Source organism: Alosa pseudoharengus, unplaced genomic scaffold (assembly GCF_046254945.1).
Source record: "Alosa pseudoharengus isolate Yale_2024_CS ecotype anadromous, Long Island Sound unplaced genomic scaffold, YU_APseudo_1.1 YU_APseudo_1.1_scf_20, whole genome shotgun sequence".
NCBI classification, from domain to species: Eukaryota; Metazoa; Chordata; class Actinopteri; order Clupeiformes; family Clupeidae; genus Alosa; species Alosa pseudoharengus.
In genome coordinates this window covers 16,148,672-16,162,030 of record NW_027468664.1, presented here as the reverse complement: position 1 = coordinate 16,162,030, position 13,359 = coordinate 16,148,672, and the positions used below count along the sequence as shown (strand labels likewise).

General features: G+C 39.1%; 2 protein-coding genes across 2 annotated transcripts; both read right to left on the bottom strand.

The window, feature by feature from the left end:
- Positions 1-615: 615 nt before the first annotated feature.
- On the bottom strand, positions 616-5,070 carry LOC143136634 (uncharacterized). Its single transcript, XM_076297351.1, has 4 exons — positions 4,994-5,070; positions 4,022-4,050; positions 1,915-2,195; positions 616-1,162 (listed from the first exon to the last, which is right to left on the bottom strand). Exons 1-4 carry the CDS (start codon positions 5,032-5,034, stop codon positions 839-841), a joined length of 675 nt encoding a protein of 224 aa, XP_076153466.1. The 5' UTR covers positions 5,035-5,070; the 3' UTR covers positions 616-838.
- A 609-nt stretch (positions 5,071-5,679) lies between these two features.
- Positions 5,680-7,222, bottom strand: LOC143136633 (uncharacterized). The gene is made up of 4 exons (XM_076297350.1): positions 7,163-7,222; positions 7,002-7,030; positions 6,394-6,668; positions 5,680-6,109 (listed from the first exon to the last, which is right to left on the bottom strand). Exons 1-4 carry the CDS (start codon positions 7,219-7,221, stop codon positions 5,786-5,788), a joined length of 687 nt encoding a protein of 228 aa, XP_076153465.1. The 5' UTR covers position 7,222; the 3' UTR covers positions 5,680-5,785.
- Between the last annotated feature and the right edge of the window lie 6,137 nt (positions 7,223-13,359).

Sequence of the window (13,359 nt, the reverse complement as noted above, 5' to 3'; positions counted from 1 at the left end):
ATGTCATACTTAGCACATCCAGACACATGCACATGAGCACCAATCCTTGAAATTAGCAACCCCTCCAAAGACCAGAGGTGTAAATGTCCGGCTTCAAAAAGTAAAAGTCGTGCCACATTTTTGTTCCTTCCAACCATTCACTTAAATCAGCTGATTCTAGTTAGCACAACTCTTAAGCCAGGTAGATCATCTAATTAGTGAAATCATCTGTGTTACGTGCACAAGTAGATCCAATTCATGGCAGGACTTTTACTTTCTTAAGCCAGACTTTTACACCTCTGCCAAAGACTGCAGGTCTTTAATTGTGTTAAAGTCGCATGGAGCAAGGGATTTTTATATGAAATAGGCTATAGTTGGAGGATAATTTTTTTTTTTTATTCCTCTGGATTGACTGCAATAAGTCAACTAATGCACCCGGCAACACATAGAAACATCAAATGTAGCTTACAGTACATTGTAAAAATGTGCTTTCATCATCTCTTTTTTATTCCTTGAGTGTGTTTCATAATAATACACAGACAAAAGTTTCAATAAAGAGTTTCCTCATCTGAAAACCCAATTTTTTTAACCCCCCCCCCAAAAAAAAAAAGCAAAAACAAAATCATTACAAAGAGATGGTGTGAAATGAAACTTTAATTTCACTAAATGTAAAAGTAACTTTTAATGACATGGTGGACGTGTGAAATAGAATACCGAAAGGACAACAGTATGATCACATCATCATAACCTCTTGATAATAAATTCCATATTGTTTTATTAATCTGAACTTTACCTGCACATTAAGTGAGACATGTGTTCAGCACCACAGCCAACTCAACTGTGGAAGGAAAACTTTATTTTACGAAGATGCAAAAAAGTCATGTTCATTCTGCATTTGCATTCGGAATATACGGTAAGCTTCTAATACTTTATCGGTTACATTAATATGTTTGGTGAACAGCTCCTTGTAGTGCTTCTCAGGATTGCCGCCCGTGTTGTCCTTCTTCCAGCCAAAGTAAGCATTGGTCTGCGTCATGTCTACTTGGTTTGCGAGCCAACCCCATAGTCGGGAGCATGGTAGGAGAGACACAGCAAAATAGATGGGCTCTTTGGTGTTCATGATGGTCTCGTAGTCAGACAGGTACTTCCTCATGGCTGGTGTCGGTTTGATGTCAGATACACCCTAATGTGAAATGCAAATAGTATGACAATATTACAAGTAAGTATATATACTCTTTTGATCCCGTGAGGGAAATTTGGTCTCTGCATTTATCCCAATCCATGAATTAGTGAAACACACTCAGCACACAGTGAACACACAGTGAGGTGAAGCACACACTAATCCCGGCGCAGTGAGCTGTCTGCTACAACAGCAACGCTCAGGGAGCAATGAGGGGTTAGGTGCCTTGCTCAAGGGCACTTCAGCCGTTCCTACTGGTCGGGGTTCGAACCAGCAACCCTCCGGTTACAAGTCCGAAGTGCTTAGCATTGCTAGCCACTGCTGCCCCAATTGCTTGAACATACTCAGTTTCAACTTTGTTGGGTACCATCCATCTTTTTTTTTTAAAAAGTATATTTTTTTGGCCTTTTTATGCCTTTAATGATAGTGACAGGAAGCGAATGGGAGAGAGAGCAGGGGTGGGATCCGGATAGGACCACAGGGCGGGAATCGAACCCGGGTCGCCGGCGTACGGTGCAGGTGCCCCAGCCAGTTGTGCCACAGCTGTGGCCATACCATCCATCTTTTAAGATTTATTATGAGACATATAGGCTATTGTGGAGAGGTGTTTCGTGAAATGATTAACCATAAATATTACGTTCTCTCTGTTTGAGTCTACATTTATTACACAATGATCTTAAGGTTCTTAAGGTACACCATTCATTTAAGGTTTGAAGCATCAGAAGAATTCAAAAAGCAGAAGTGTGTAGGCTTACCTTAAGGAAGTACATGTTCAGAAGATAGTCGCGGAAGTTCTTGTAGCTTTTATATCTGCCCTGGAAGAACTGATGTAGGTCAGCAGGTTCTTTCACTGAACTGCTGAGTTTCCGCAGCATCTCTGTCACCTTCACCAGGTAATTGATGTCTTGGATGGTAAAGTTGACATAGCGATCCACAGGCAGGTCTCCTACTTGCATGTGCTGTATGAAATCCAGGTTCAGAGTCCTGTTCACCAGATCCAGGCTCCAGGTCCAGAGAGTCTCATAAACATTCCACTCTGTAAGTCAAAAGTCATCTTTCTCATGCTATCTGTGGACTGAAATAGCAACTAATTTACTGGTCATTTTTATTCTATAGCAACATATCATGGTCCAGCCAACATTCCATCCACCATTATTTCAAATCCATATACGTATAGGTATATCTGTCTTGTTATTTGAAAAGGTAAAGTTTCAAACTAGAGAACCAACTGGGATAAAACTAAATCAAATATGATTTTGTATGACTCATGTTGTAATAAACACAAAATGTTGATGGAATTTGCATAGTGCCTGTTCTGCCTTCCATAAGAATGCATGTTATTAGAGGGGATGCATCCAATTAAATTAGATACACCCCAAAAAAACTATAAAAAAAACTAATTTGACGGCTCATTTGTCTGTGTGTGTGTGTGTGCGTGCGTACATGCATGCTGTGAGGAGCAGGTAGCAATGAAAACCTTAGAAATAGATGGAGTTTGCATTGGTAAAAAAAAAGTGGAAATGGATTTGACATGGACGTTGAATATACAAACAGTTTTAAAACAGCAGGGTCATTCCGTGTCAAATCACCCAGTGGCTGACAGGTCACCCTCTCTAAAAAAATCACAGGTGTTTGTAGACCAGACCTATGCATACATCTTAAATATATATCTGTATATCTGTATCACTAATGGTTCCAAAACTACAACCCTTTGAAGCTTCAAGTCATTTTAAGCATTGTGGTGAGCAATCCTTTTTGTTCAACTTCCAAAATTATTGGCTCTTTTGGTATTTCACACACATTAGTGAAACTATGTGGATAAAAGTAAATTTTCCTATTGAATTAAAAAATCCAATCAGATCAGACATATCTTGTGTAATTTCCCCTCTGCAAAGCTCTGAAAATGGCTATAAATTCATTATGTGAAAAGACAAACACCTTTGAGGGTTTCTCATTCAAAAAATATCTGACACAAATTCATCCGATTTTTTCCTCATATATGATTAGAAGGTCATGTCCATGCATTAACTTTGGTTGTTATCATTATCATATTGTCAGATTGTCACATTTTTTTTTAAAATTGGGCTTGATTTTCAAAAAGCCCGTTTCATCTTCGCATTTCACCACTTGGACAGGATTTTTTTTACAAATTTTACCATATACCATTCTGTATGTGAGGATCATCTGTCCAAAATTTGGGCTTGTTGCTGAGTTTCTTTATTGAGATAAGATTTTTGAAAAAAAAATGGTCTATAAATCCACTAAATTTGTGCTGGATCTGCAGTACCACTTTGCACCACATGTGGTGCTCTTTTAATACAATGGAGGTCAATGTAAGAGTAAGAGAGTCACTTGTTTGCTGCACATATCACATCTAAACACACAGTTTATGGTTCATAGTTGAATTGCTCCAAATAATTATTGCAACATTAACAACATACTACTCATACATAAAATTTAGAGAAAATAAATTGATCAAGTAGGCTACATTATAAACACATACGACTGACTGGTCATCATACATCTAGCAAGAGGATTTAGCATAATTGCCATCTTTGTAACGAGTTTTCAGCACCAGCTTTAACCTATCACTGTCTATGCGAGTAGGCTACTCTAATAATTACTAGCCACTATGCAGTCCTCTATGAGAGGCAGACAAAGAGCATTAAGATGGAGATCAGTGCTTTGTCTCCATGTGATCTGGGAAAGAAGTTGAAAATGATTGTAATAAAGGAAAGGGGTTTCTAAAATTCAGTGCATTTCTGTTAGCTGTCCAGTTCTGCCTGCTCGTAACGCAGTAGGCTACAGTACGAGGGCAGCATAGTGCTTATACTGATTTTTGAAATAATATTATTCACTTGCCTTGCTTCTTGTCATGACATGCAACAAAGCTGTAACAAAAGCAGAAAAACAACTAATTTAATACGAACAAAGGGAAATAAATCACCACTACCTCACTTAAAGGTGTAATAATATGCATGCAATCATTACAGTTTTTCTCAGTCGCTTTGGTGCTATTCTCACATCACTATTAACATTTGCACAGCAGTTAGTGCATTTCTCGAAACAATTAGTGAAAACTGCAAAACCTAGTGGATGACCTGCAAAAGCACGTCACTTGCTCAAAATGGATAGTCCATTCCTCAAAAGCACGTATTCATGTCAGTGAAACTGTCAGTGTCATCAAAATGAGAAGTCTTGACACCATCGTTTATGAACAAGATAGTCAAATGGCTTTGTCATGTTTTCATTATGACAGTTCTCTCAGTGTTTTCCAATGCATAAAAAGGGCAGAACTCGGTGACACTACCTGAACATGCTCAAGACAGCACTATACAGTACTTGTACAGCCATTTGAAAACTACAGTAAAGTTACACATTGCTGTAGTTAGGGGAGTAAGTGAGTACAAGACACTGAGTACATTTTTACTGTATGCTCTTTGCAATTCTACAGCATTGTGACAGAATTTGATAACTAGTTCAACAATTTTGTATGTAATGACTCAAGCAATGAAATGAAGACTATTAGTTTTATAGGGAACGACTATTCAGTATCCATAAGTATAGTTCATTTTGGCTGACATGACATAAGCAAATGATAATGAAAAAAACAGCAGAGAATTGTATGAAAGCAACTGATACATGTCCAAAAGCATTTGCAATTTGTTCAGAGGAAGGAGAATTTGCTACTATGATGTGCACAAATTACTAAATGTTGTGGAGGTTGAACTAATAGTTATGAGAATTTTCATTCTGATCTGCAAAAAGCACCAAAGCGACTGAGAAAAACTGTAATAGGCTACATGTACTATTAATTCAACTGATGTAGCCTACCTGATAGATACGAAGCAGAAAGCAGAGAGAATGGTTTTCATGGCTGATGGCTGCTGAGGAGCGAGAGTGAAAGTAATAAGTTCATACTGACTGAAAGTGAAAGAGGAAATAAAAGAACCAGTGTGATAACTCCGCTGGTGACTCAAATCAAAAGTGTCATTCTGTGCTAACTGAGGCCCCCTGTTGGTAATTCACAGTTATAGCACACTCTGGTGTCAGTTTTTTGGACTCTTGGACTTTTTCCTCCCCATTCTCACCCACATCCAGACACAAAGACTCCTTAATTGTGTTAAAGACCTTCGCCATTTCTTTAAACTTTCTTTCAAGTCAAGGGACTTTTATATGAAGTTGGTAGTGGAGGTTCAATTGGCTTTTTATTTAAATATTTATCTTAGAAACGTACAAATGTAACTACATTGCAAAAATATACTTTCATCTTATCTATTTTTTATTCTTTGATGGTGTTTCATAAAATTCACAGTTGAAAGTAGGCTATAAAGTTTTTAAATTGTAACTTTTTATAAATTAAATCTCACATTACAATCAAATTACAACAAAATGTCTCCTCTGAAAACTTGAGATTTTGTAACCCCCAAAAAAGACATTACAAAGAGATGGTGGGAAATTAAACTTTTAATGACATGGTGGATGTGTGAAATATCAAAAGGGTAACAGCAGTGATCACATCATCATAAGCTCTTGATATTAAATTAAATATTGTTTTATTAATCTGAACTTTGCCTGCACATTAAGTCAGTCAAGCCAACTATACTGTGGAAAGAAAACTTAATTTTACGAAGACGCAAAAAAGTCGTGTTCATTTTGCATTTGCATTTGGAATATGCGGTTCGCTTCTGATACTTTATCGGCTGTATCAAGATGTTTGTTGAGCAGCTCCTTGTAGTGCTTCTCAGGATGGCCGCCCATGTTGTCCTTCTTCCAGGCAAAGTAAGCATTGGTCTGCGTCATGTCTACTTGGTTTGCGAGCCAACCCCATAGTCGGGAGCATGGTAGGAGAGACACAGCAAAATAGATGGGCTCTTTGGTGTACATGATGGTCTCGTAGTCAGACAGGTACTTCCTCATGGCTGGTGTCGGTTTGATGTCAGATACACCCTATTAATGTGAAATGCAAATATATCAACATAACATACATTGGACATACAAGCATATTGCTTGAACATGCTCAGTTTCATTTTTGTTGCCTACCATCCTTCTTTTAAAATTCATCATGAGACATAGTAGGCCTAGGCTATTGTGAAGAAGTGTTTTGTGAAATGGTTAACCATAAATATTACATTCTCTCTGTTTGAGTCTACATTTATTGCACAATATCTTAAGTGTAGAGAGAAACACATGACCAATTAATTTAATGTTTGAAAAACATTAGGCGTGTGTACCTTAAGGAAAAACATGTTCAGAAGATTGTCGCGGAAGCTCTTGTAGCCTTTAAATCTGCCCTGGAAGAACTGACGTAGGTCATCAGGTTTTTTCACAGAGTTACTGACTTTCCGCAGCATCTTTGTCACCTTCACCAGATAATTGATGTCTTGGATGGTAAAGTTGAGATAGCGGTCCACAGGCAGGTCCCCGACTTCCATGTGTTGCATGAAATCCAGATTCAGAGTCCTGTTCGCTATATCCATGTTCCGGGTCCAGAGAGACTCATAAACATCTGTAAGTCAGAAGTCACCTTTCTCATGTTATCTGTGGACTGTACTATTCACTACAATTCAGAACTATTCACTATTCTATTAACAATTCAGAAGCATCTCTTCATTTGTATTATCCTATAGCAACATATCATGGTCTAGCCAACTTTACATCCGACATCATTTCAAATCCACCTACGTATATCTTTTTATTTAAAAAGGTGAAGTTTCAGACTACAAAACCAGCTGAGATAAAACTAAATCAAACGTGATGGCATATGACTGTTGTAATTAAACACACAATGTTGATGTAATTTGCATATATTCAGATTTTTTAAATCATATTATTCACTTACCTTCGTTCTTGTCAAAACATGCAACAAAGCTGTTATCAAAGCAGAAAGACAACCAATATGACCAAAGGGAAATAAATCACCACAATCTCACTTAAAGGTGTAATAATATGCATGTTGTAATCATTATTAAACTACTACTAATTCAAATGATGTAGGCCTACCTGATAGATATGAGGCAGAAGGCAGAGATAATGGTGGTTTTCATGGCTGATGGCTTCATGAGTCTGCTAGAAAACTGTATTGCATATTGTCCAGCATTTCAACCAGGCTTAAATAGCTGTCAGAAATATTGCCTCATTTTGTTAATGACCAAGGTTTGGAAATACCTAGATTGCAGTTGACCAAGCTGTTAATTTGGGAAGTCCAGACTTTCCTGGAATCAAAATGTGTCAGAGAGAGAAAGTTGGTTCCTTCCTGCCACATAACTTCTGTTACAAAAAAATAATTTTATGGAAGTGTACTGTTACTATACTTACTGTTGTTAGTATACTTATATCATACTATATCATCATACTATGGGACTATAGCATATCTGGCCATGGACTTTAAAAGGAAACTCTTATATTTAACCTGGGCTCAATTTTCACATCTTTTGGAGTCCAAATTGTTGGCTGGGGCAACAATGATCAAAACCAGGAATATGGCTAAACCACCTGTCAGTTCAAAGCAGATCTGAGAAATAATCATCAATGTGTGTGTGCACATGTATCTCTTTTATAAAATGTAAAGTATTTTACTGCAACATAAGTTTTTAAGAAAATCGGGGCACAACTCTTGCTTCTGACTTAAGCTTCCAGCTATATTAAGGTTGAGCACCACTACAAGGTGAAACAGTATATTGCTCGATATCAGCTGTAGGCCTAGTTCTAAATACAAGTAGGTTACACAGAATGTTAGAAATTAACATTACAGTATCAAATTTGGTGCTTAATATGCTTACAGCTTTATGTTTTTACCTATTACAGTGTCATAAGGTGACATATTTCCCGACATTACCTTATCAATTAGGCTACATTGTTAAATAGGGATTACTTATTTTTTCATGTCCTGCGCCTTTATATGTAAATTACCTGTACATGAACTTGCACATTGGATGACAGACAACCGTTACAGCTTCAAGTTGATGTTTGATGTGTTTCATAAAAAAACTAGATGTACCGCATAGCGGTACAAAATATGACCGCTGCTCAGTCCTGTACATCCGTTCCGCGAAAATAAATCACACTTCAATTTGTCTCCATATTTTACTCCATCCCCCACTCTTGAAACTTTTGTGTATGCTTGTTTGGCATGCCTGAGTGTGTGTGTGCGGCTGCACAGAAAGTAGCCTACTGGTGCTGAAAAGGTGAATAGATTGTAGAATAGCCAAAGAAGATGTAGCATTGTTATAAAACCTTTAAAATCTCTAAACAATCACAAGTAGGGCAGTTCATCACAGTTCATCCATTGCAACTGGATTGATTAAAGGTCACTTACACCTGTAGACTACATTGTATTTGGGTAAAGCAAAAGGTATCAGCATAATTTTATTTATTTATTTATTTATTTATTTATTTATTTATTTATTTATTTATAAATAAACAAAAACATCTCTGTCAGTTCCATGCCGTTTTCAACAGCTATCAAAAAAAAAGGTCATTTTTGGATGGATGGATTTTTTGTGAATGTTTCTTCTTCTAGGCTACATAAGTTTTAGTCATCTTTAGTTCATCTTTTTTCCCTTGGTCGAACCCTGGTCGAGTAGCGCTATCAAAAACTAATGACGTTCTGCAGTCGTGATGGAACCAACTTTTATCTCGTAAATTACCCCACTAATAATGCCCTGAATGGTACGAAACTTCTGCAGTAGTACAACTACGACCTTTAGTCCAATAACGAGGCATTAGAAAGTTTGTAAGTGCACCAGGAGTTTATTATGACCGCCGCGCAGCGAAGCGGCGGTCATATAGGTTTAGTCAGATTTTTTTTTTTTTTTCTTTTTCGCATGTCCAAATTTCTGTCAATGATTCCCGGGACACTGAAAGACCGGGGTAGACGAAACTTGGTGGGCATGTAACCCCATATGGATAGCATGGAACCATCGTTTTTCGTTTTGATCTGTAGCCCCCCCGCTGGACTGCTCCCCCCGAAAGGAGGGTAGGGCAGACACAGTTTTCTGTGAATATCTCGAGAACCGTAAGGTTTAGGAGGACCATTTTTTTTTTGTATGTTGATCTCAAGGGGCCATGTCAACCCATTCCATAACCACTCATTTCATGTATAGCGCCACCTAGTTAAACACAAAAAAGTAAAAATGAGGTGTTGTAATCGCAGGTATCTGTGACCTAACATAGTCAAAACTGCACGAAATTGGAGGTGTAGGATCATTATGACACCCTCTGAATGCACGCCAAGTTTCGTGGAATTCCGTTCATGGGGGGCCACACAATAAATTCATTTATGTTACTATACACCAACTGGCCTGTAGGTGGCCGGAGACAGTTTTCTGTGAATATCTCGAGAACCGTAGGGCCTAGGAGGTCCACCTTTGTTTTGTATGTTGATCTCAAGGGGCCATGTCAACCCATCCCATTACCACTTATTTCATGTATAGCGCCACCTAGTTAAAAATTAAAAAGCAAAAAATTAGGTGTTTTCATCACAATATCTCTGGCTGACATGGTCAAAACTGCACGAAATTGAAAGTGTAGGATCATTATGACACCCTCCGAATGCATGCCAAGTTTTGTGTACTTTCGTTCATGGGGGGCCTTACAATAAAACAATTTATGTGTACATTTAGTGACGTACACCAACAAGGATTCCTGGGACACTGAAAGACCGGGGTACACAAAACTTGGTGGGCATGTACCCCCACATGGATAGCATGGAACTGTCATTTTTCGTTTTGATCTGTAGCCCCCCCGCTGGACTGGACCCCCCGAAAGGAGGGCAGGCCAGACACAGTTCTCTGTGAATATCTTGAGAACCGTAGGGCCTAGGATGACCATTTTTTCCGTATATTTGCCTCCAGGGGTCATGTTAGCCCAGTTCATGTGCACACATGTGCACAAACAGATACACACACACACACACATTCACAGTAATCATGACACATACTCACACAGTAGACATATGTACGCTTCCATGCACAGGCACATACGCAGGCACGCACACACACACACACACACACACACACACACACACACACACACACACACTCACACACACCCACACACATAACATAAACATAACACAAACAATCAAGAATTTCTCATAATTATGAACAGGCAAGATGGAGGTGGGGTTGTATAAAATGAATTTTACATGTGAAATCTATGAACTAATCATGTTTTGGTACTTGTTGTCTAGCAGATACCAGTGAGAATTGAGTGTGGATAATGCAATTTAGTGAGACAGTTAGAATCATATAGGCCTTTCAGCGTTTAAATAAGACTTGCCTGATTATCTGTTACTATACCGCTGCATCGACGTTTCTTCCGTGATTTGGGAAAAGCCTGTAAAAGTCCTGGCAGGAAGCATGCATAAGGATGTAGATCCAGGAATGCACTAATATTTTGTTCGTAGTCCAGTTTGCAACAATTATTAGTTATTACTAAGTTGTAAACACTTCGGAAAAAAAATATTTAAAACTGGATATACCAAAAAACGTTGATGTAATCGCTTCCTGCAAGGACTTTTACAGGCTTTTCCCAAATCACGGAAGAAACGTTGACGCAGCGGTATAGTAGCAGATAATCAGGCAAGTCTTATTTAAATAAACTCCTGGTGCACTTACAAACTTTCTAATGCCTCGTTATTGGACTTAATGTCGTAGTTGTACTACTGCAGAAGTTTCGTACCATTCAGGGCATTATTAGTGGGGTAATTTACGAGATAAAAGTTGGTTCCATCATGACTACAGAACGTCATTCGTTTCTGACGGCGCTACTCGACCAGGGCTCGACCAAGGGAAAAAAGGTTCTGGGAGGGTGTTTGGCTCGGGGTCATGGTGCAAAGAACCCTAGGGTAAAATTACTCCGAACCATCGCTTTAAGGTGTGTTGCTAAAGCAGCCATAATGAAATGAAGGTGTTTGGATACTTCACACACACATGCTTTTTAATTTCACAGACTACAACTACCAAGCTGGAATCAAAGCACATCGATTCCCCTCTCACACCCTGCACGCACTTAAAACAAAATAAACAGGCGCATGTATAGGCAAAACTGTATCAGACCGGTGTAACGTTGGTAAATCTTCCATTGCACAGAATGATTTTTGTAGCACGTACACAAATGACAGTCGAAAGATACAATTACAGTGCTGCTATTATAGTTTTCTACAAATGCAATCAATCAAATTGGCCTCCATCACTCAACCAATGCTAACGGTAACATTACCTAGGTCCTTATTGATATTATAAGATTAACGTACCTGCAGTAAAAACCAAGCATGTCCGATAAACATCCTCAGATTTATTTCGGCTTCAAGAAGAAATGGGAATTACATTTCATGTGAACATTGTCCTATCCTTATTAGAAGTTCTCTGCGGTAGTCCTTGTATGAAGTCATTGTTTTTCAACCCAAGTCAACCCACTTTTAACTTCCAACAAAATTACGTCTCACTGCAACGATGCGCCATCTAGTGGACAAACGACTACTTATCGCCAATACTGGAAATGCAGCCATGATGATGATGATGAATATTTATTATGACCGCCGCTAGCGAAGCTAGCGAAGCGGTCATATAGGAATTGTCAAAGTTTTTTTTTTTTTTTTTTCTTTCGTCATCTACTTCCTGAATTTTTGGTCAACGATACCCAGGACACCGAACCACCGGGGCACATGAAATTTGGTGGGTATGTAGCCCCACTAGACTTTTACGGAAAAATTTTGTTTCGTCCCCGGGGGCCACTCCCTCCCTGTGCTGGGCCCCCCGAACAGCAATTGACGGGACTCATTGACGGAAATTTGGACATGCGAAAAAAAAAAAAAAAAAAAAAAAAAAAAAATCTGACTAAACCTATATGACCGCCACTTTCGTCAATGATTCCCGGGACACTGGAAGACCGGGGTAGACGAAACTTGGTGGGCATGTAACCCCATATGGATAGCATGGAACCATCGTTTTTCGTTTTGATCTGTAGCCCCCCCGCTGGACTGCACCCCCCGAAAGGAGGGTAGGGCAGACACAGTTTTCTGTGAATATCTCGAGAACCGTAAGGTTTAGGAGGACCATTTTTTTTTTGTATGTTGATCTCAAGGGGCCATGTCAACCCATTCCATAACGACTCATTTCATGTATAGCGCCACCTAGTTAAACACAAAAAAGTAAAAATGAGGTGTTGTAATCGCAGGTATCTGTGACCTAACATAGTCAAAACTGCACGAAATTGGAAGTGTAGGATCATTATGACACCCTCTGAATGCACGCCAAGTTTCGTGGAATTCCGTTCATGGGGGGCCACACAATAAATTAATTTATGTTACTATACACCAACTGGCCTGTAGGTGGCCGGAGACAGTTTTCTGTGAATATTTCGAGAACCGTAGGGCCTAGGAGGTCCACCTTTGTTTTGTATGTTGATCTCAAGGGGCCATGTCAACCCATCCCATTACCACTTATTTCATGTATAGCGCCACCTAGTTAAAAATTAAAAAGCAAAAAATTAGGTGTTTTCATCACAATATCTCTGGCTGACATGGTCAAAACTGCACGAAATTGAAAGTGTAGGATCATTATGACACCCTCCGAATGCATGCCAAGTTTTGTGTACTTTCGTTCATGGGGGGCCTTACAATAAAACAATTTATGTGTACATTTAGTGACGTACACCAACAAGGATTCCCGGGACACTGAAAGACCGGGGTACACAAAACTTGGTGGGCATGTACCCCCACATGGATAGCATGGAACTGTCATTTTTCGTTTTGATCTGTAGCCCGTAGCCCCCCCGCTGGACTGGACCCCCCGAAAGGAGGGTAGGCCAGACACAGTTCTCTGTGAATATCTTGAGAACTGTAGGACCTAGGATGACCATTTTTTCCGTATATTTGCCTCCAGGGGTCATGTTAACCCAGTTCATGTGCACACATGTGCACAAACAGATACACACACACACACACACACATTCACAGTAATCATACGTATGACCAGGGCCAGCCCGAGGCATAAGCGAACTAAGCGGCTGCTTGGGGCCTCCTGGCCACCAGGGGGCCCCCAATCGAGTTTCTTTTTTTTTTTTTACATAATAAATAACGTAAACAAGTGACATCAATGAATGAATAAATGAAACAATTATCATTCAAATCAAGAAAATTATGATTTCATGATTAATATGCCTGCCTACTGCTACTGTGTCTGCCAGCCTTTGAG